Source organism: Panthera tigris, chromosome A2, assembly GCF_018350195.1.
Source record: "Panthera tigris isolate Pti1 chromosome A2, P.tigris_Pti1_mat1.1, whole genome shotgun sequence".
Taxonomy (NCBI): domain Eukaryota; kingdom Metazoa; phylum Chordata; class Mammalia; order Carnivora; family Felidae; genus Panthera; species Panthera tigris.
In genome coordinates, this window is record NC_056661.1 from 106,249,864 (window position 1) to 106,274,709 (window position 24,846).

The window sequence follows — 24,846 nt, forward strand, 5'->3', positions numbered from 1 at the left end:
CAATCAGACAACACAAAGAAATAAAAGGCATCCAAATCAGCAAGGAGGAAGTCAAACCTTCACTCTTTGCAGATGACATAATACTCAAGGTGGAAAACCTAAAAGACTTCACCAAAAAGCTGCTAGAACTGATACATGAATTAGCAAAGTCACAGAATACAAAATCAATGTACAGAAATCATATGCATTTCTATACACCAAAAATGAAGCAACAGAATGAGAAATCAAGGAATCAATTCCATTTATGATTGCACTAAAAACCATAAAATACCTAGGAATTAATCTTACCAAAGAGGTGAAAAGTCTATACATTGAAAAGTACATAAAACTTATGAAAGAAACTGAAGATGACACAAAAAATGGAAAAACATTCCATGCTCATGGACTGAAAGAATATTGTTAAAATGTCGATACTATGCAAAGCAATCTACATTTTCAATGCAATCGCTATCAAAATAACACCAGCCTTCTTCACAGAGCTAGAACAAACAATTTGTATGGAACCAGAAAAGACCCCACATAGCCAAAGGAATCCTGAAAAAGGAAAATCTGAGCTGGAGGCATCACAATTCCAGACTTCAAGATGTATTACCAAGCTATAATCATCAAGACAGTATGGTACTAGCACAAAAACAAACACATAGGTCAATGGAACAGAATAGAGAACCCAGAAATAGACCCACAAACATATGGCTTAGAATTTTTGACAAAGCAGGAAAGAATATTCAAAGTAATGAAGACAATCTCTTCAGCAAATGGTGTTGGGAAAACTGGACAGTGACATGCAGAAGAATGAACCTGGACCACTTTCTTATACCAAACACAAAAATAAACTCAAAATGGATGAAAGACCTAAATGCAAGACAGGAAGCCATCAAAATCCTAGAGGAGAGGGGCGCCTGGGTGGCTCAGTCGATTGAGCATCCGACTTTGGCTCAGGTCATGATCTCGCGGTCTGTGAGTTTGAGCCCCGTGTCGGGCTCTGTGCTGACAGCTCAGAGCCTGGAGCCTGCTTCGGATTCTGTGTCTCCCTCTCTCTCTGCCCTTCCCCCGCTCATGCTCTGCCTCTCTGTGTCAAAAATAAATAAACATTAAAAAAAAATCCTAGAGGAGAAAGCAGGCAAAAATGTCTTTAACCTCAGATGCAGCAACTTCTTACTCAACATGTCTCTGGGGGCAAGGGGAACAAAAGCAAAAATGAACTACTGGGACCTCATCAAGATAAAAAGCTTCTGCATGGTGAAGGAAACAATCAGCAAAACTAAAAGGCAATGGACTGAATGGGAGAAGATATTTGCAAATGGCATATCAGATAAAGGGTTAGTATCCAAAATCTATGATGAACTTATCAAACTCAACACCCAAAAAACAAATAATCCACTGAAGAAATGGACAAAAGACACGAATAGACACTTCTCCAAAGAAGACATCCAGGTGGCTAGTAGACACATGAAAAAATGCTCAACATCACTCATCACCAGGGAGATACAAATCAAAACTAAAATGAGATACCACCTCACACCTCTCAGAATGGCTAAAATTAATAATGCAGGCAACAAGAGATGTTGGTTGTTGGCGAGGATGCGGAGAAAGGGGGACCCTTTTGCATTGCTGGTGGGAATGCAAACTGGTGCAGTCACTGTGGAAAACAATATAGAGGTTCCTCAAAAAAAATTAAAAATAGAACTACCCTATGACCCAGCAATTGCACTACTAGGTATTTATCCAAAGGATAGACAAGTGCTGTTTCAAAGTGGCACATGCACCGGAATATTTATAGCACCCATCACCCACCCTTCCCTCCCTCCCACCCCCATCAACCCTCAGTTTGTTCTCAGTTTTTAAGAGTCTCTTATTCTTTGGCTCTCTCCCACTGTAACCTCTTTTTTTTTTTCCTTCCCCTCCCCCATGGGTTTCTGTTAAGTTTCTTAGGATTCACATAAGAGTGAAAACATATGGTATCTGTCTTTCTCTGTATGGCTTATTTCACTTAGCATCACACTCTCCAGTTCCATCCACGTTGCTACAAAGGGCCATATTTCATTCTTTCTCATTGCCACGTAGTACTCCATTGTGTATATAAACCACAATTTCTTTATCCATTCATCAGTTGATGGACATTTGGGCTCTTTCCATACTTTGGCTTTTGTTGAAAGTTCTGTATAGCAGCACTTTCAACAAAAGCCAAAGTATGGAAAGAGCCCAAATGTCCATCGATGGATGAATGGATAAAGAAGACGTGGTATATATACATAATGGAGTATTACTCAGCAGTAAAAACGAATGAAATCTTGCCAGTTGTAACAATGTGGATAGAACTAGACTGTATTATGCTAAGCGAAATAAGTCAGCCAGAGAAAGACAAATATCATACAACTTCACTCATATGTGGAATTTAAGATAGAAAACAGATGAACATAAAGGAAGGGAAGCAAAAATAATAGAGACTCTTAAATACAGAAAACAAACTGAGGGTTGCTGGAGAGGTGCTGGGTTGGGGGATGAGCTAAATGGGCAAGGGGCATTAAGGAAGATGCTTGTTCGGATTAATACTGGGTATTGTATGGAAGTGCTGAATCACTAAATTCTATTCACAAAATTATTATTACACTATATGTTAACTAACTCGGATTTAAATTAAAAAAAAAAACTTCACAACTGAATAATAACATTTGATGGTTGCAAAATAGCATGCAGCAGTTACAGGTACATAGCTGATGTTCAGGAAGGAAGGAAGGAATAAATAAGCCAGTAACCATTTTGAAGTTATCAACCATGTATAGTATTCAAATATGCTGCAGAAAAAACTGAAAGCACAATTAGCTGTATTGCTTTGGGAATAAAATGTTAAAGGTAAAAAATAAAATAAAAAATGTGTGAAAATGGTCACTTATTTTTATTAGTAATTAATAATTATAAACCCACCTGATGAAGTTAATTATTCAATAAATCTCTGAATACTTTCAGTCAAGTCTATAATATTCTCTTAACCTTATATTTCCTCCATAATTTTTATATTTTATTATTCAAATTCCAGTTAGTTAATACACAGTGTAAAATTTGTTTCAGGTATGCAATACAGTGATTCAGCACTTCTATACAACACCTGGTGTTCATCATACAAGCCCCACTTAATCCCCATCACCTAACCCATCTCCCCATCCACAAGAAGATGTTGTATATGTGGTACACACACACACACACACACACACACACACACACACACTGGAATATTAATCAGTCCTAAAAAAATAATGAAATCTTGCCATTTGCAATGATGTGGATGGAGCTAAAGAATATTATGCTAAGCTAAACCAGTCAAAGACAAATACCATACGATTTCATTCATATGTGGAATTCAAGAAACAAAGCAAACATGCAAAGAGAGAAAAAAGAGAGAGAGAGAGAGAGAAGAAAACCAACAAACAGACTCTTACCTACTTCCTTCCTACTTTAGAAACTTGTTCTAAAGAGTTGCCATTCTGGATTTTAATCTTAAGCATACTGACTTTATTAAAGACATCCACAATCTAGTTTATGTATCATTCATAAAGACATGTCTTCTGTGGCTCTACTCTTTCAGTTTCCTAGTTTTTAACAGTCTTATTTCTATCATCAACAATGAACTTTAAGGTACCTCATTTCAACTAGAGCAAATGGTCCTTAAATTCAATGATTCATTCAGCACAGAAATTTATTCGACATTGGTTTATCAGTCAAAAATGACATTTGTTTTGAGCCAGATGGGTTTTCTTGAGAAAATCCTTTAATGTGATGCAGATTTGATGGGATTTTAGTTTTCCTACACTATTAGATATCAGAGTTTCATATGGCACACACAGCCTGCAATATATTTGTATACAGTTGACATCATTTAAATAGCTATGGCTTTGAAAATAAACGATTGTACTTTTCCTTTATTCCATTTATGGTATTTGACATTTTATTTGTTTAAACACATGCATCATCTTTTAAATACACTTTGCAAACTTAAAGTTTGAGAAGATATTTTAAAATAAAATGTTAAACAATAAAAACAAAGAACAAAATCTCATTTTACTAGGACACCTAGTAACAATAAAATAGGAATAGTGGATCCTAGATATTCCTGGATAATTTTCCCTTGGATATCAGCCTCCTTAACGCCTCTGTTTCCCATATACTACAAATCCTAACAATTAGCAAGTCCTGAGATTTTACCAAAAGAAAAAAAAAAATCTCTCTTCACAGCAATCATACTCAAAGACATCTTCATCTATTGTGAAGACAATAGCAGTATTGATCTAATTTACATCCTGTCTTCAACTCTTACCACTTAAATCCATTCTCCTCAAGGCAGTCAGTAATCTTTTTAAAATATCAATTAGGGAGACTATGTATTGTAATAAGAACTAGGTGACGTGAGCCAAACCTACAAAAAAAATCCTAAGTATATACATGCATATAAATTAACAAATTTATATACATATACATGCACGGATGTGTGTGTGTGTGTGTGTGTGTGTGTGTGTGTGTGTGTATCAATGTATATATCCATATATTTGAAGGTTTATAAAGTTAATAAGAAAGTAAAGAAACTGGGCCACCATCTGACTAACAACAGAGACCTTCCAGGGAGGTGGACTCCTTTTGCCCTGTGGGTTTTCATACATCCTAGGAAGTGTGGCTGGTAGAGTGAAGAGTACAGTTGTTAGACTCATGGGATTGAATTTAGGGTCACCAAAGTAGGTGACTTGGGAAATAGCACTTCTCTTGGGTTGCGACCACAAATGCCAGTGCCCTAGCAATAAGAGTCAACGAAAATTAAGCAAACATCCACAGGGAGTGCAGTTTTGTTTGATTCTCTGTCTCTGTGATACTATATAGCAAAAAATACAAACTAAAGCCAAAAACAAAATGAGCAAATTCCATAAACATATTAGTTCAGTAAAGGAATGAAATACAAAAGAATAAATACTAAAAGACCGTATTTATTTTAACACACAAATTACATTGCTTAGAAATGCATTCTTAGGTGCTAAAATCAGATGGCAAAATCAAGAAAGCATTTGTAATCAAAGTCAGGATAATATTTCCTATGGTGGACAGAGAATTGCAACTGAAGACAAGGCGTTAGGAAATTCTCCTGGTTGCTGCCAACATTCTATTTTGGGGGGATGTTCACACAGGTGATCACTTTGTGGTAAATTGCTAAGTGTATTTTTTTGTTTGACATTTGTGTATATATATACTATATTTTATTCTAAAACTATTGAAGTGTTTAATAGATCATGTTGCAGCCTACTGAAAACCTTCCAATAACCTGCCATTGTTTTTCTCCTACTCTCATCTGGAAATAGCTTGCTTTCCCTGTCCATTTCAATGTAGGCAGAGTTTCTTGCTTTTGCTCAAGAAGACAACTTTATGGAGTTCACTCTAGCGTCTGCATTTGAATTTCCTTCTCTTCTTGCAATACACGTTTATTGGGTTGTCACATAAATGTTTCCTCATTCTTGAGCCTCAAAATAATTGTAATTTTCTCAGGGATGCATTCCTTGACCACTCATTCTAAACTGAAAGCCATCCACCAATTACTCCTTATCACGTGTTTATTTCCTTTATCTTGGGAAGCTCCACATGATGAAGTAAATTTGTAAGTTTTAGTATATAGCTTTGACTTAACGTAAAATCTTCATTATAATGTAAGATTTATGAGGACAAGTACACCTTTGGATGCACTGAATGGATCAGTGTCCAAGAAAATTATTTTCAGAAGGGACTTTGTGGAAATTCTACAGATTAGTCTACTATGCTATGGATAGAAGGAGAAACCTAAGATCTAATTATATAATCTGATCATTGTAGCTATGCTGCTAGGCAATCAGGAAATACTTATTTGCCCTAACTATCTAGAATTATCTTAGAAAAATATTATGTATCCAGTTCCAATTTTTGAAATCCTCCCCCCTCCCTTCATTTGTTTGTTTGCTATATCTGGGTGAAGTATTTACTTAGAGACATTATAAAAAAGTAAAGGAAATGTCTTACTTTAGGTAGCAATGACAGTTATTTTTCTTAATGACAAAGTTAATTTGCAATGTAATGTAATAAAAACATTATTGTGTTTCATTTTTATTTCATAAATTGCATGTCCTTTTAAGGAAATTAGCCCTTATCGTTATGACTATTTCCACCCTCTGTATTTAGCTTTTAATTTAGAAAGTACGTTTCACATGAAATCATATTCACCCTCCCCCAATACTAACTGGATATTTAGCCTGAATTGATAAACTATGTTTTTCTTATTCATTATTGATCATTTGAAACTGTGCCTCTTTCAACTTCATGAAACAACTTACCTGCCATATTTACTATTTGAACACTTTACTTTCCCATTTAATTTCTTTGCTGTTTGACATTGCTCTGCTCATATCAAATCTGGTCTTGATCCAGCTGCACCATGCTCATGTTCCAGTTCAAATACATCCACTGAATCATGGCGGCACTTTCTCTTAACTTACAATCATCAAAGAAAGTCAGCCAGGACAGGGATAGAAATTCCAAAGGTTAATTTCCACTTATGCTGGAACACTAGCTCCAGGTAAACACTTAGCCATTTCATATGAAGAGTGATGTGGCCCAGGGACCTTTATAGTGCAGGTGACTTAGTGCTTACTTGCAGAGTTTTCATGCGCTTTGCTTGCAAACAATACTTTTGCCACCATGAAAGCCACCTGGGGATTGAAAAATCTATCAAGTTTTAGAGAAGGAAATTTATCAGGTATACAGATAACTTAATGTTTTTATAAAGCTCTGCCTTGGAAAATAGGCTTCTTCACTCCTATTTTGCCTTATTATTATTTTTTTTTATTATCTGTCTGCTGGTCTAGACAACTTCCTTTCTGAAAACTAACATCACAACACACACACACACACACACACACACACACACACACACACCACATATGCCTAAAGCAAAGGAAGAGAATGCAATTTTCTTTTTCCAAAATAACAAATCAACCTAAAATTCATTGCATGATATGTAATGTATATACATTTGCTTCAAGTTAAAATGACTACCTTTCAAATGAATTATTTTTATTTTTATTTTTTATTATTTACTTATTTAGAGACCCACCTATGTTGTCAAGGTTCTACATTTGGTGTCATTGCACCCAGTTATTGTAAGACAGCTTATTTTTATAATGTGGTGTCTTATAGATTTTTTTTTATTACACCATTAAGAGCATTTTGATTTCTGCAATATTCTCAGATTTTCTTGTCATAATACACAACATCCTACAGTCCCACTTTGTGCTCAGCCTCACAGAATTCACTCACATTTGGTTTTCTGCCTCAGAAAGCCAGGTAATAAGCTGAGTTTTAGAAAAAGAAATTGCCGGTTTAGTTTTTTACATTAGAGACCTAGTAGATTGTTTTCTCTTCAATTACTAACAAAAGTTCAGTTCACAGCTATTTCGCCTGGTAAGTAATCACTGCTAGTTTAGTGCCCAGTAGTGAGCTTACAGTTCATAAATGTCATCTGATTTTCAATTTTTAAAATGAGAAAGAAAATGTCTATTTCAATATTCTGTGAATTTGAATGCAAATTATGTGAATTTTTTCATCTTCTCAAAAAAGTAAAAATTTGTCTATTTCTGACATGGTAGGCCTGTTTTAAGCCTAATGAGACATGTTAAGGTATTTATATTATTTATATTGATTATTTTAGGCAGCATTACAGAACTATGTCAATGATAGGGGCAGCTTCCAGTTCTGAAGTTTACTATGGTTTATGACCATATTATCTGTGATTTTTCACTCAAAACAGATACATAACTCATAAAAATACCATTTGAGATTTTTACTTCATTTCTTTCTTTTTTTGGTTGGCCACTATTATTTGTTAACTTTATCTGCTTGAGGGGTTTCAGGGTTTTCTTGGGGTGGGGGTGGGAAGGGGATTGGATTTTATTGTTGTCATCTTTTTCTTATCTCATTTCTGATGATATTACATAGAGCTCCAATCTCTGGTAGTTTGGTTTGAGGTTGATTTGCCAAGGATCTTATAGAGGTAATCACTGTAGTGTTTGCAGGTTTCTTGTTTTATAAGACAAATGTTAGGAAAGCAAAAGGTTCCATAGTATTTGCCTTAGTTTGAGCAGTTCTTAATACACAAGATGACTAGAGAGTTAATCTGCTTGACTCTGCTTTTCCAGAGGCCTATATTTAAACTTTAACCTAAATGATTAATGTCAGTTTGTGTGAAAATAGCAAATATGAACTTTCAAGGGTTAAAAAATACATGAGACACAGTTTAGAACTTAATTTTGGAGATTAGACTTGATCGAGTTGGCCTGAAATCTAAGCGATATTTTATTTATTTATTTATTTATTTATTTATTTATTTATTTAATTATTTTTTTCTTAAGGTTGACAGATAGTCCTAAGCAGAATTTTTTAAATTAATCCTAAAGCAGTTAAAAATGTTGATAAACTCTTAACTTACTTGGAATCATTCAGTTCTATCCCAGGGACACTGAGTCTCAGATAGATAGATGGATAGGTAGATAGATAGATAGCAAACAGACAGACAGATGGACATGGTTATTATCAGTAAAACAAGATAATGAAGTTAAATATACTGCAATCAACAAAGGCTTGATAACATATAAAACTAAAATAAAGTGAGCAAGAAGGAAGTCACAAATATACTGGGAAAAGCAGAAAAGTTAATGGAGGGTTTAATGACTTGACATTTGATTTCTAAGAAGGGGCTGCTAATTAATGCTACAAAAATTTGGCTGCTTTTTGAACACGTTTTTATTTTTTGTTTTTGGCCAATACTGGTAACAATACAGACGCTGGTAGAATATCAGCCATTAAATGGGTACTCTGGGTTCACACTTGGGCCTTCATGAAGTGATGTCTTTTCTCAGAGTGTTTGAATAGCTAGGTTGACAAATTAAAGAAATGAAGTAAAAAGTTCCCTAGATCCTTTGGTTCTATGCTTCAGAATTAGGCCTATGGTTTTTCTTTCAAGAATCACATATATTTCCCAGGAATCACACTGAGGTGAAAAGAAAAAAATAAAGAATCATCATGTATATTGGAAATCACATTGGCTTTGGTTCTTACCCTCACTTCACTCCACCTATTTTGTGACTTTGAGCACTGTTTTAAAAGTTGAGTCAGATTCCTCACCTGTGATAGGTTGGTTGTTGTAAAGATTAGCATTACTATATCCCTGTGATGTGCACAAAGTTCTTCTTCAGCCTCATGGCTTTCCTATTGTCCCTTTTTTTTTTCCCAGAAATAATCATTAGGGCACCCAGGTGTGCCAGAAACCAAGTTCAGTCAAGGAAATAAAAAGGAAGCAAAACAGACATGTTCCTTGCCATGATGTTTACAGTTAAGTGGGAGAGAAGGGAATAAAACCTAAGTATTTAGTTCAATAATTAACTCCAATTCCACCGTGATTTTTTTCTTTTTTCTTTTTTCTTTTTTTTTTTTTTTTTTTTTTTTTTGAGACAGAGCATGTGCGTGCATGCGTGGGTAGGGGAACAGCAGAAGGAGAGAAAGAATCTTAGGCAGGCTCCACACCCATTGTTGAGTCAGACACAGGGCTGGATTGTGCAATGGTGAGATCATGACCTGACCCTAAATCAAGAGTCAGAGGTTTAAACAACTGAACCACTCAGGCTCCCCTCTATTGTGATTTCATACTGATATGCTTCTGATCCTTCACATGTGTCCTCTTGTCCTGCCAGAAACCTGGAAAAATATGAACATTCCTCTTTGTCTTTGTGTACCTAATTCATTCTCATTCTTCAAATATCAACTTATTCTCACATATTTTTCTAACTTCCTTAATCTCCTCACCAAGATTTGGTGGTCCTAGTATGTATTTCTATATCACCAGTACTTCCCCATCATAGCAGTAACTATACATATAATATTTATGGTTTAATTTTTTTTCCACCTTCTTTCTATTTAAATCTACCACATTGCTTGGCACATATTAGAACAATGATATTAGCAGAAAAGTTATATAATTGAGTAATGTGTTTAATTATGTGTTTAGAGCATAATAGGAATCCAATACGTAACAACTATTACCACCATCTCAAACTATACCTCTCTCTAATTTCCAAAACAGGAGACTTTTGATAGTATAAAAAAATGCTTATAGTCATTTGATATTTCAGACTTCAATTAATTAAAGTCTTCTATAGAAAAAGATGTGGTGTTATAAGCTTTCATACAAGACATTTAATTCTAGTTTTAACCTATTTCTAATGTATGACTAGGAATATTAATTGAACAGTCAAATAACGGTAAAGGTTAAAGACTGGAGTTTGTTCTAAATGAAAGATGAACAGTTAGGTGTTATATTTGCATATAGGAAAAGAAAGCTGGAATTTTCTTAGGATTAAAGAAAGGTGGCCTTATGTGTACAACTAAAATATAAATCTTTACCAGGTACCTTATTTAGTTCCAACTTATAAATGAGCTAATCTGAAAACAAAAACACAAAATCAGTAGTTAATATGAAAAACAGTAATGTTGGCATATTTAAATTAAGTAATTTGTTTCACTTATGCTTTGCTAACTATCCACTGTGCTTTTCCCTAAATATTGAATCAATGACTTACTTTTTCTTTTTCTTTTAAAATCACAGTATCTAACTCAAAATCTTATATGAGATCTTTAGTTTTTTTTAAAGATTTTTTTTAAAAAAAGAATTTTTGGGGGCACCTGCGTAGCTCACTTGATTGAGCATCTGACTCTTGACTTCAGCTCAGGTCATGATCACAGGCCTGTGGGACTGAGCCCCACATTGGGTTCCACACTGAACATGGGGCCTACTTGAGATTCTTTCCCTTTCTCTCCCTATGCCCCTCTCCCTGCTATCTCTCTAAAAAAAAAGTTTTTGAAATAACACATTTTCCTTATTCTAAAAGTAATACAAACTACTTTTAGAAAATCTAGAAAAGAAAGATAACATAACAAATAATCTATTATCTCATTTTGAGAAATAATCTCTTTTTATATACCTCGTACATGTGTATATACTAAAAATGAAATAATAATAATACTGTATGGAGTAGTTTTATGCAGCCTTTCTTAATGTAATTCCAGATCATAAATATTTTCAAATGCTATTAAAATTCTTCAATCATATTGCTATATATAAATGAAACAAATCAACATGTTGTATACTTTAAACTTACAAAATGGTATATGTCAATTTATTTCAATAAATAAATTAAAAAAGTACAAACATGAAAAAAAAGTAAGAGCAAAACAAAACAGTGCTTTGAAACCTATAATTTATAATGGCTACATCATGATTAATTTAATAATTCCCTTACATTTGGACACACACAATTTATCTTGATGCAATAAATATATTTAAATATACATCTTTTTTATACTCATTAACATAATAGATTTCTTTAATAATATTTACTAAATTATATGACCTAAACTTTCTTACATTAATATTTCTAATATTAAAATATCATTTAATGGTATAAAATATATGCTCAAAATGATAGTCAAATTATGAATATAATTTTTATTTTAATTACAAATATCTTTGCCAAACCTTCTAACTATAAGGAAAATAATAATGAGGCATAATAAACATCTTATTTAATGTGTGGTGTGACCAGGTAAGGATAGAGAATCAATCAGCTGCAAGACCACAAACATTAATTTAAAAGGTATGTAAATCTAGAAACAAGATGAAACTGCAAGGATTAAGATACATGGAAGGAAGGGAAATGTATGGGCCACACTAGGGTCATGAGAAAAGGACTGGGGGCTATTAAACATGGTGGTAAGCTTAAGGGAAAAAAGCCCTTGGAAGACTCTGCTAGAGGAGAATGCAGTCTTGTCTGTCAAATACAGTAAAAATTTGGGACACATTTTCCTCAGTTTCACAAGTAAATCTCTAACAGTCTCAGTGTTCTTTATCTTACTATTTGAGATAAATGTTCTGAGTTTTTTCATCTTAAAATTGGCAACATACTGCTTCCTTGGCAGTACTGTTGTTAGGATTAAATGAAATAATCTGCTAGAGGCAGAGCACTGTCTCTCTTGGTCACTGTGTGTTTGTAGGAGCCAGCACATAGTAGATCTTCAATAGAATTTGAGGGTTTGTTTTTTTAATGGCTCTCTATGAAAGCAAATACAAAACTGATTAATCACCAATTCTAGGCAAAAAGTGGAAGCTAGAGGGCTTCTTTTGTAAGATTTAAGGAAATCTAATCTTCTGCAGTCAGAGAACAAGAAGACCAAAAGACAACGCCAGGTATTGAATCATAAAAGCAGGAGACTTCAGAGAAGTCTAGTCTCCTATTCTAAGATCAGAACCTTGAGAGCTGCAATACTGATAAGTGGATATCTGGGTAGGTCCAATTTAGAAATAAAATCTCCTAGATTCTCTCTGGGCCTGCAAAAATGACCCAATCCTTCTATTTACAAGATGTTACCCTTCCCATCTACTCCTAAAGATCATGGAGCAACCTACAAGAGGCAGATTTCTCATAGATAATCTTTGCCCTTTGTCAGGACTTACTGCCATCACTTGCCTTGATAGCCAGACAAATATTAAAGGTCACATACCAGTAAACCAGAATAGGGATGCAGTGGGACTGTTAAGAGAGAAGGACCATCATTGAAGTTCCTAAAGGATCTGCAGGAGCTGGGAGATGATGCATAGCATAGATGCTAAAGATCCACAACAACAGGGGACAGAATAGACAATTTGATACAGTACTTAATTGATATGGAGCACTCTCCTGTGATATAGGATTTACCTGGCATATACCCTGGGAGATAGTGTTAATAGCTGCTAAGAAGCTTGGAAAATTTATTACCCATACTAAGTGGGGTAGAAATCCCAGAACTGCCATGGAAGATGAAGGAGAAAAGGATCAAAAGACACAGTTTACTGGGTATGCCTGAGGGAAAAAAAAATACATATGTAAGGCTAGAAACCCACGCAGCTAGCTATAATTTATAGGATAGACAATTTAGCACTCCACTTACCAAACAGTAAGGAATATTCTATGAGAAGGGACATCAGTATCACTGAGAAGCTCAGCAGTAGCCAGTTCTGTAAACAGGGCAGGAGATGCTATTATAGAACTGAGATTCCTGATAAAAATGGGAATGATAGAATCTCTAAATAATAGAAACCAAGAGGTGGCACTTAATGGCTAGAAGAAAGATTTGCATGATTATTGCAATGAACAGGAAGGTAAAAGCAGCAATCATAGGGTATGAACATTAGAAAAAAGATAAGAGTAAATACATAGAATATGGAGTTCCAATAGGCAACATAGATGGGCAGCCACTGAAGGTGTTGCTTAATTTAAACAATGAAAAAAAAATCACAAATGGATGATTAGGAGTCTAAGGATGGGTTTCTCTCCTCTCTCTCCTTTCTTGCCACCTGAAGGACACCATCTTTTGCCCAGTTTATAGACCTGTACTGATTTGCAGATATTTGATGGAAGACTCTTGATTAAAGGAGAGAGCAGATCTCTAAGAGGAAGGACTCAGTTACCCTATGAGAGGATGAAGCAGCAATTTCCCCAGTCCTTTTTCACAGGGGCCTTAGGTCATACACTCAAGTGACTATGCACAAAATAAAGGAGAACATACAGAACTTTTTATGGATTGCTGAATTTGAGTCAAAACTGAAATTGAGACTCTGAGAACCAAATTGATCCAACAATCCTCCCTAGTAAAATGAAGGCATCTGAGGAGCCAGATAATAAACAGAGTTTTGGCCTGCATCTGGCTCATGGTAGTCCACAGACCCAATGGGTAGACTTTGTCAAGATCGCTCAAGGAATTATATATCCTTAATATGTGGCAAATCCCTCACATTGGTTTCTTGTCCTGTATATTAAAGATATCAATTCTTGCCACACACAATCATTTAAAGAAGATAGAGGTGGCAGTCTCTTATATATATATCTATATATTCCTAGCATAATGGAGTCCCAGATCAGCTTGGGGCATTAGCAATGAGACTGTTATAGGAGAGGGAAACCAATTTCTACCTGGTTGTAAGCACTGCTAATGTGGTATCTGTTAAAGCTGATAAATTAATATTCCATCAATATTTTACCTTGTGTAGCCTCTTTCAAGAATTTACATACCTATATTTTATAACCACAATTATTTAAAAGTTCACCTTTTTTTGTTCAATATATTTCAGCGCTTGTCAATAGTCCTTATACGCCTCAACATCACCCTTTTCATAAATACTTCATTCTAATCATGCTCAGTGGCTCTGATGATCTTTTATCATTCCATAAGAGGAATATGGGTGATTCCAAAATTTCTTCACATTGGAATGACAATTTGTTTTTATAATTCTTGAATCAATTCCTTCCCTTCTTAAGTCTCTGTGGATTGCTTATTATTTATTTTTATTTTACTTTATTTTTGTTGTTGTTGCTATCTACTGGGCTACTGGGAGGTTTGAGATCAGCCTGATTCTTTCTTCTTTTAAAGTAACCAGATTCTTCTACTAGGGCACTTATGGACTGTAAACTTCAGAATAACAACTTCAGAAAAGTTAGAACAGCAATGTTCAAAATGTAATCATTCAAAAATAACACTGTAGACTGTTCAACATGTAGATTTTTGACCTCTATCATTTCATTTTATATCATTTAATATTTTTATTCTATTATCATCTTCAGAAATACTATCTATCTTAACTTATTCCTTCATTCAAAAATATTAAATAAATGCTGGTTACCTGTCAATATCACTATGTGCTGCACGTTGTTTCATATGCCAACAGTAATGAATAGCATAGGCAAAATTACAGTCCACAGAGCATACCCTTTAGTGGGAAGAGGCAGAAAATAATTAAGCAAATAGAAAACAAAATAATTTCACCTAGAGCTATTTTCTCAGGAAGAAAAACCAGGAAGATGTAACAGTGTGAATGTCACGAAGCAGTGGATCAAGGACAACTACAGTGTTTGAGCTGAACCCCAAATGACCCGAAGAAGCCATTCATCCAGAGATCTTCAACTCCTCTTTCTTTGTCATACTTCACATAGAACACCTCACAAAACCCTGCTGAGGGTTTGTGAACACAGATTTCAAAACATATCTTGAATCAGAGAACCAGATCACTCCTCACCACTTCCGCTGCTACCACCTTAGACAAAGAGGCCTTTATCTTAACTGGTTCTTCTGCTTCTACTCTTGTGCCGACTCTTCTGGGTCTACTTTTCTCAAGCATCCATATTAGCTTCTGAAAAATGAGATTGTGTCACTGCCTTGTACAAATCCCTACAATGGTTCCCCATGACAGAGAATGTTATTGTCTGCCAAAAAAACTTTTATTCTTCTTCTTCTGCTGATAGACTTACCCAGGTGTAGCTAGGCACAGCTCCCAACTTCTCTTGCAGCCAGATTTGGCCATGTAACCAAATTCTGGCCAAAAGCGTAAGAGTCGAAGTAATATTAACATTTCTAGGAGTATGCTCTTGACAAGAAAAGAGGTGTCCTCTCCTTCTCCTTTCCGCTAATTCTGTTCACTGACATGTGAACCCATGTGGGCCTTCTACCTTCTGCCATGTAATAGATGGCAAACTCTGGGGGATAGCAGAATAACAAAAAGAAATGTGGTTCTTGACACTGTTGAGGTCCTTGGGCTCCTTACCCTCACACCATTACTTGAAAGAGAAGTAAATTTCCATATTATTTAAATCATTGCTCTTTTAGGGACATGAGCAAAAATGATGTGTATCACTTCTAGATTACACCATTAAAAGCAAAGATCACCTTGCCCTTCCCTGACTTTGCTGTCTGGGATTCAAACACAGTGACAGCAGAGGGAGCAGCCATCTTGGACTTGGAAATGAAAGCATCATCTTGAAGATGACAGAGCCATCCACTAATCCTAAACTTCCTACTTATGGACAGTTATGTGAGAGAGAAATAAAGTTCTAACCTGTTGGAAACCCTACATTTTGGGGCCTCCTTGTTATAGCACCTTATATCCTTCCTAATGGATGCATTTCCTTTCACACTTAAATTTAATCTCAAATCTTTAATATGAAGATGGGTATGCCTGTCTCACAGGGAGACTAACACCTAGCACAGTGTTTGGAATTAAGTAAATACTGAAAGTATATCTTCCCTTCTCCTCCCCTTACTTCAGTCAGTGTATCATTTTAATGACTGGAAGGCCTAAGATCTGCATGACTAAATTTTTTTTTTTTTTTTGAGAAAGAAAGCACACACATGTGTGTGCAAGCAGGGGAGGGGCAAAGAGAGAGGAAGAGAGAGAATCTTAAATGGGCTTTGCACAAAGCATGGACCTCAGGGAGGGGCCGGATACCATGACCAGGAGATCATGACCTGAGCCACAATCAAGAGTCAGACACTTAACAGACTGAGCCCCCTATGTGCCCCTGTGTGACTAAATTTTAATGAGAAATTAAATACCTATAATTAGAAAAGTGTGTTCTTAAGAGTACCACATATTACAGGGGAAAATTGAAAAAAAGAAAGAGAAGTAAAAAGAAAATACTCAAAAGCCCAACCACCTTGACTCAATTTAGGACAACTCTAAAGGGCCGTCTGGAGTCCAGAAGGATCAGTTTGAGGCCTCAGTTGCAATGCCCTGTGGATCTGTTTCTCCATCTTTCCAAACTTGATTTCCTCACTCCTTGCAGGTGTTACTTCTGAAACTCTTTCCCAATAAACTTTTTGCATAAAACTGCCTCAGAGTTTCCAAGAGATCCCATCTAAGACATAGAACACCTCATTCCAGGAAATATGCTGATAAAAGTATAGGGACATTGATAATAATACTAGTGTTTTATGGGATTAAAGCTATATGAATATTAATGTGACAAAACTATCATACAAGTCAGGTGATAGTAAAAATATACTAATATATTTTAGACTTTTATAAATCAAGGACGTCAATGTTGCCAAATAATGTATGATTAAGGAAGATAACAGGCTTTACAGTGACAACACAGAGACTGCTTGAGATTCTCTCTCTCCCTCTTTCTCTCTTCCCCTCCCCCACTTGTGCACTTGCTTACTCTCTCTTACTCTCTCTCTCTCTCTCAAAAAAAAATACATAAACATTAAAAAAGAAAGATAAAAGTGAAAAATGGAATAATTAAAAATACTTTCTTACTCCAAAAGAAGATGAAACAGGAGAGGAAAAGCAACATACAAAAGATAAGAAGGACAGAAACAAATACTAAAAGACAGTAGATATATCAGTAATTATATTAAATACGAATGGAATAAATACTTAATAATAGTACTGTCAGTCTTGTTGGGAAAACATACCTAACTGTATGAAGCTTATAAGAGACATACCTTAACCCAGCATAAAAATATTAATTAAGAATAAAGGATAGAAAAGGATTTACGATGCAAGGATAATAAAGTTGGTCCAGCTATGCCAATATAAGGTAAAAAAGTCTTAAGGTAAGAAGCATTACTATAAAGAGGGATATATCATAGTGATAAAAGGATTATACCATTTGCTTAGACTGCTTTTTGTAATGTGACAGAGTTGACTAGGTACAATACAGAGCATATGACCCACAAAGCTTAAAATATTTGCTAACTAACAATATAGAAAACGTTGGCCTAATTTAAGTGCAGAATAGAGAATCCAGAAATAAATCAACACATAAATGGACATATGAATCAATATTATGTTATCACTGATAAGTGGATTAGGACCCTTTTCAGTAAACAGTGCTATGTAAATTGAATGCTATGAAAAAAAAAAAAAAAATCCGGGCTTGGATCTTAAGTCTTGACCAAAAAAAAAAAAATTTCATCTAAAAGCTAAAGTTAAACAAATAAAGCTTCTCAAAAATAACACAGAAGATGTTAAATGTTTTTAAAAGAAAAAAAACTAACCACAGCCTTAAAATCAATAATCAAAAAGGAATAAATTGATAAACTGGACATCAATAAAATTAAGATGTGACTTTCAAAAGATGCTATGCCATTAATAAAGTAAACGGGCAAGCCAAAGTTGGAGAATATAGTTGCAAACCACAGAGCCAACAAAAGACTCTAAGTTTTTCAAAGATGAATGGTTAGATAGAGATAAAAACAATTTTTACATTTTTTTTTAATTTTAAAAATAAGCAAAAGACTTTGACAGACATTTCATAAAGGAGGATATCCAAATAACCTAGTTACAGGGGCGCCTGGGTGGCTCAGTCGGTTAAGCGTCCGACTTCAGCTCAGGTCACGATCTCGTGGTCCGTGAGTTCGAGACCTGCGTTGGGCTCTGGGCTGATGGCTCGGAGCCTGGAGACTGCTTCTGATTCTGTGTCTCCCTCTCTCTCTGCCCCTCCCCCGTTCATGCTCTGTCTCTCTCTGTCTCAAAAATAAATAAATGTTAAAAAAAATTTAAAAAAAACAAAAAACAAATAACCTAGTTACATAAAATGGTAGTCCACATCATCAACTATCACTTGAATGCATATTTAAAAGACAATAAACTAGAATGGCTACATTTAAAAGACTCATCATCCAAAGCATTGCTGAGGTTATGGAGGAACTGGAAGCCTCTTCTACCCCTGGCTGGAGTGTAAATCGGTACAACCACTTTTAGCATTATCTAACAAAACTGGACATCCATATGCCCTATGACCCAGAAATTTTCTGTCTTCAGTCGATACCCAGAAGAAATACATACACACGTCCAAAGACCTGTACAATAATGCTCACAATGGTAGAAGTTATAATAGCCCCAGGCTGGTAAAAAAAGAACCTACATTCATATAATGGATAATATCAAGTGATGAAAATATGAAATTAAAGAACCCAGACATAAATGAATATATGCTATATGATTCTATTTTTATAAAATTCAAAACCCAGCAAAACTTATTCATAGTAATAGAACTCAGAATACTGAGTAGGGCATGTGTTGTGGGATGGTGCTTCTGTGGTATTGGTATTCCTTTTCTTGATGGAGAAGACTGGTTAAATAGACGTGTCCATTTTGTCAAAATTCATCTACTGTACATATATGAAGTGTGCACTTTTCTGTGCAAATGTTAGAGTTCATTGAAGTGTTCAGCTTTTCTGTGCAAACGTTAGAGTTCATTAAAGTGTTCAAGGTTTTAAAAATTGTAACACCTAGTTGGAGAGGGATTAGGGGACGGGAGGGAATGCATGACATTTTAGATAAATGATCCGGGAAAGCCTCTCCCAGGAGAACATATTTTTGCAGTGAGTTGAAAGAAGCAAAGAAGAAGCTATGTGAAACCATGTGAAGATCTGAGATAAAAACATTCCAAACAGAGGGAATTTCACTGGAAAGGCTCTGAGGTGGTATCATGCTTGGCGTATTTGATGAACAATAAAAAGGCTGACTGGACTTGAGTGGAATGAGGAAGGCAGACACATATCAGATTGGCTGGGCACATATTAAACTCCTGAATGAATGACTTATATTCATGTTGACTTTCTGTCTTAACACGACCAGTCCACTAAATACATACAGCACACAGTAAACTGGTTTAGAATACACTATCTACTATCCTTAGGAAAATAAGACTTAAATTGAGGGTAATCAACTTGCTCAGTTTAAGAGCTCAGTATCATTTGGTTCAATCTTTAAAGTTTTGCCCATCCTACGCAATTCTTAATGAAGACAGAAACCATCAGTTAATCAAGAAAATAGGTTGAAGGAAAAAAAAGTGTTAATAAAGCATAATCTGTTTATTCACTGATCATTTATGAAAAAGAGTTATAGGCATATTTCATATATAAACATGAAAGGTTTAGAGAGAGATGATGCTAGATTTAAGACATGACACTAGCAACAATGGAAATAGAACAATAAAAAAAAATCACGTTTTAAAGGGACATAGTGCTCTCAGAAACAAAAGCTACCTAGGTTGCCCAGGAAAGGCAGCCAATGACATGTGAGGTAACTGAAACTTATTCTCAGATAGCAAAAGAATATGAACAATGATTATACTTTCCACATTTTATGAGAACCTAGACAACCCACACTCTAACTCTGTGAGAATTTTTCCTTTTTAATTTAAAAGTAGCAGCATTCACATTCCTAGCAACAATAACACAACACACGCAAACACAATAAAATAAAAATTCAAAATCTTGAGACCATGCAAAAAAGCTTCCTTGAGAATTGTGAATGACCTTCAATGGGACTGCATCCCTGATGTCTAGAAAGAGTTGTTCAAAAGCAGTATGCACTGGACTTGAAATCACAGAACTCCTTCCATTTTCCCTTCTTACTGAGTCTATGTTAAAGGGCCATAAATTTTGTTGTCAGTTATTGCCACATCTATTGGCACACAGTCAGTGCCAGTTTGAAAAGAGTTTTGCAGCCTAGCTAGGGCCCATTACCTGTCCCCCGTCCTCTCTTACAATTTATTTTCACCCCAGCAGGCAGCACCTTACAAGGTCATTAATTTGCTAGACAGCTTGTGCTTTCCAATACAGCCTACTTTAGAGAGGGCTCTTACAAACATCTTGGTGAACCACAGTAATGTTTTGTACCACCAAGAGGGAAACAGAAATCTAAGAGCAGCAAGCACAATCTGAACTGGTTGCTCAGGAGACTTGATCTCTGCTACAAAACCAATGGGAGATGGTCATGGGCAATTGGCTGATGAGGCTCCCAAGGAATCAGGACGGTGGCCACCACAATTTTACAAGCTTTGTAAGAAAGTGAGAGATGAAAGATGTATGGCCAAAGGGAATGCAGAAAATAAACCACGTATTCCATGATTCACCAGGAGGAAGAAAGTAACAAAGAAGAAGCGAAGAAACTAATCTAACAGGTATTCTGACAGGGATAAACTAAACATTCCAATCATTCCAAAATCCTGGAAAGAGTCAGCTGTATTCTAGTCAACTTCTATTGGTGCAAACATTCTAATAGGAATTGCGCCTTTCCTGGGCAGGAAGGATGAAGAGCTTGTAATTCAAAGGTGGCTCAGAATGCACTCGGCACCTTATTTCTCATCAGATCTCATTTAAATATTTCAAATACTGAAAACTCCACTGCTTAATCATAATGCAGTTTTTCAGAAAAGGAAGCATACATTGTAAATCTGAAGTAAGAATGGTATTCATTTTATAATTTTGTGGTGTCAGGTTTCATTCTTAGAAGTGTGTTGGTTGATAGATGGAGAATGACCTCTTAACCTTTGCCTCCTCTCTCACAAATGTGGGCCAAATGTTATAAGGGCTTCACACGAATTCCAGTGATAATCTTGTGCATATTTTAGTGGATGAAATAATAATAAGGACATCTTACATTTCTATAGTAAGTTACTTAAAATTATTGAAATAAATAATTTCATCCTGTAGGTAAAAACAAAATGAGAAATTGTTGTCTCCATTTATACAGGTGAGGATACAGATTTGGCCAAGATAATGGTTCTGAGTTCATGAATTTCTCTCTTTTTTTATCACAGAATCTGTTACAGCCATTCACTTAAGAAACTGAAAACTAAAAACTAAACCTGGTCTGTAAGAAATTCACTGGCCCTCAATGTCCATGTCAAAGGTCTTTTCCCTCAGAGGTTGCTCACTTGAAAAAATAGGAAGAAGATAGCCTAAATTAAGATGAGAATTCTGTGTAAGACCAACCATTGGTGTGTTTCTTTTCTTTTCATGAAATATAACTTAGTTTTATCATAGGAAGACAGAAAAACAAAACAGAAAGACAAATCACTACAGCACAGTCAACAATACTGCACTTTAAACTTCAAAGTTGCTAAGAAACTAGATCTTAATTATTTAATGGGACAGAGAGGTTAGCTATTTGGCGGTAATCATAATGCAACATCTAAATGCATCAAATCAACACAATGTATAACTTAAACTTACACCATATTACATATCAAGTGTATTTCAATTTTAAGAATGCAAAAAAAAGTATCACACACACAAAGTCATTATAGTAGCTGAACAAAATTTCCCTAGAGACCTTCAGAAGCCGCCACCTTCTAATCGAGGAGTAGGTGTAAATGTGCTACAAGGGACCATTAAAAGAGGAAGTTGTTTAGCTAATGGGGCAGGATCATTCTAGGATGGCTAGGATGAGCCTTCTCATGGGGGAGGGAGAATGATGAAATCTGAAGATGGCATTCTTCTCCAAGGATGACATCTAGTAGAAGAAAAGAAAAGGAAGACCAAAAAAAAAAAAAAAAAAAAAAAGGAATTCCTTTCCACCTGTTTTAATCCTCCTTTTCCCTGGGAATAATGATCTGTATTTCCCTCAGGAAAATGCTTAGCAAACATTTTGTATTATCAATCTCACTTCTGCTATTAAAACAAAAATAAAACTTATCTTCCTTTCTCCTAAAGCAATGCTTTGTTTGGTTCCCTGGTTTTTCGACTAGAACTTCCAAAATAATCTGTGTTCAAGAAATGTTTTTCTGCCATGCATCATTGTGTAATCTGCACTGTCCATTACTCTTTCCCCATAAATAAATTCAATATATATGTATACACACACACACACACACACACACACACACACCCCATAAACACATATGCACTTATACACACAAACTCTGTAACAACATATACCTGATAAAGGCCTTTTCTGTGAGTACTCACTAGTAAATATCCAGATTTATTAACCCCTGTCCCCCATGAGAAAGATTTAAAATGTCAGATAATTTTTAGTTTAATTCAACTTTTTTTTTTTAATTAAATTCAAGTTAGATAATATACAGTGTAGTCTTGGATTCAGGAATAGAACCCAGTGATTCATCTCTGACATATGACAACCAGTGCTCATCCTGGTAAGTTCCCGCCTTCATGCCCATCACCCATTTAACCCATCCCTCTACACACTCCCCTCTGGCAACCCTTTGGTTCTCTATATTTAAGAGTCTCCTATGGTTTGCCTCTCTCTTTTCTTTAATATTACTTTTCCTTCCCTTCCCCTGTGTTCATCTGTTGTGTTCCTCAAATTCTACATACGAGTGAAATTATATGATATGTGTCTTTTTCTAAGTGACCTATTTCGCTTAGCCCAGTTCCACCCATATTGTTGTAGATGGAAAGATTTCATTCTTTTTCGTCACAGAGTAGTATTCCATTGTGTGTGTATATATGTATATATATACACATATATATACATACACACACACATATATATATATATATATATATATATATATATATATACATATATACACACACACACTACATCTTCTTTATCGTTTTATCAATCGATGGGCATCTGGGCTCTTTCCATAATTTGGCTATTGCTGATAGTGCTGCTATAAACATTGGGGTGCATGTACTACTTCAAATTAGCAGTTTTGCATCCTTTGGATAACTTCCTAGTAGTGCAAGTGCTGGGTCATAGGGTAGTTCTATTTTTAATTGTTTGAGGAGTCTCCATACTGTTTTCCAGAGCAACTGTACCAGTTTGCATTTCCAGGAACAGGGCAGAAAGGTTCCCCTTTCTCTGTACCCTAGACAACATCTGTTGTTTCCTGAGTTGTTCATGTTAGCCATTCTGACAGGTGTGAGGTGGTATCTCATGGTGGCTTTGACTCGTATTTCCCTGATGATGAGTGATGTTGAGCATCTTTTCATGTGTCTCTTAGCCATTTGGATGTCTTCTTTGGAAAAGTGTCTATTCATGTCTTTTGCCTATTTCGTCACTGGATTATTTGTTTTGGGATGTTGCATTTGGTAAGTTCTTTATAGATTTTGATTACTAACCCTTTATCTGATTTGCAAATATCTTCTCCCATTTTGTTAACTGCACAGCTAATTCAACTTTTAAGCCTAAACTGATGCATTTACTTAATTTTTGTTTGCAATATTTTGGATAACTGCATAGTTTCTTGACTTGCAAAAGAAGTTAAATTTCAGGATGTACCATAAATCTACCTTACCATAGTCACTCCCTTCCTCAAGAATGAAATCAACTGTTATATTTCCTTGTTAATTGCTGACTGCTGTATGAACATTTGGATGAAAAGTTTACAAAGGTAAGATATATAAAATATTCAGAAACCAAACAGCAAAAATGAAAAAAACAAAAAATGCAACAGAAATCTAAACTAATCTATTTTAACATGACAAATAAGATAAAGACCTTATAGAATTAGAAGAAATGGGTTTCATTAATAAAAAGACAGAACACATATTGATGAAGAATTTAGAAATAATACCTAACTACAATAATGTACAAAACCTCAGACTCAAAACAGCACTGCTTATATGTTAGCATATATTAGTAACACCATTTCATATCTCTGGGAGTTACTCAAATCCTACAACACATTTAAAATTGCTATTTCAATATGATACAATTACTATCTTTTAAAAATCAAACAACATTTTTTATACTTTTATACTGGGTTAAAGATGAATTGACTCCTTTCCTTGCTACCCACTTGGCACACTAAATATCTTGGTACTTCCATTCTAGGGAGTGGCAGGGCAATGTTAAAAAAAAATACTACAATGTGGGGCACCTGAGTGGCTCAGTCTGATAAGCATCCGACTCTTCGTTTTGGCTCAGGTCACAATCTCATGGTTTGTGGGTTTAAACCCTGCAATGGACTCTGCACTGACACAGTGGAGCCTATCTGGGATTCTATCTCATCCCTCTCTCTGTGCTCTACCCTGCTTATGCTATCAAGATAAAAAAACTTTAAAAACTTAAAAAAAAAAAAAAACCAGCATAATGTAAGGGCTCCGAGGGAAGAAAGTGCTTATAATCAACTATAGAAAGCTTGGCAAAACTATCAATGATTAATATATTATTTCGTTACTGCTTAATTATTTACCAAAGAGATTTAAGAGTTAAAA

General features: G+C 35.2%; 1 protein-coding gene across 13 annotated transcripts in view; it reads right to left on the bottom strand.

Moving 5' to 3' along the window:
• DGKB (diacylglycerol kinase beta) overlaps positions 1–24,846 on the bottom strand; it is a 713,599-nt gene that overhangs the window by 141,095 nt on the left and 547,658 nt on the right. The window contains exon 23 of one of the 13 annotated variants that reach the window (XM_042967562.1): positions 14,768–14,854. The exons of the other annotated variants lie outside the window; for them this stretch is intronic. Within the exon in view, the coding sequence (XP_042823496.1) occupies positions 14,799–14,854 (56 nt within the window). The 3' untranslated portion in view covers positions 14,768–14,798. The remainder of the gene's footprint in view (positions 1–14,767; positions 14,855–24,846) is intronic. 13 annotated transcript variants of the gene reach the window in all.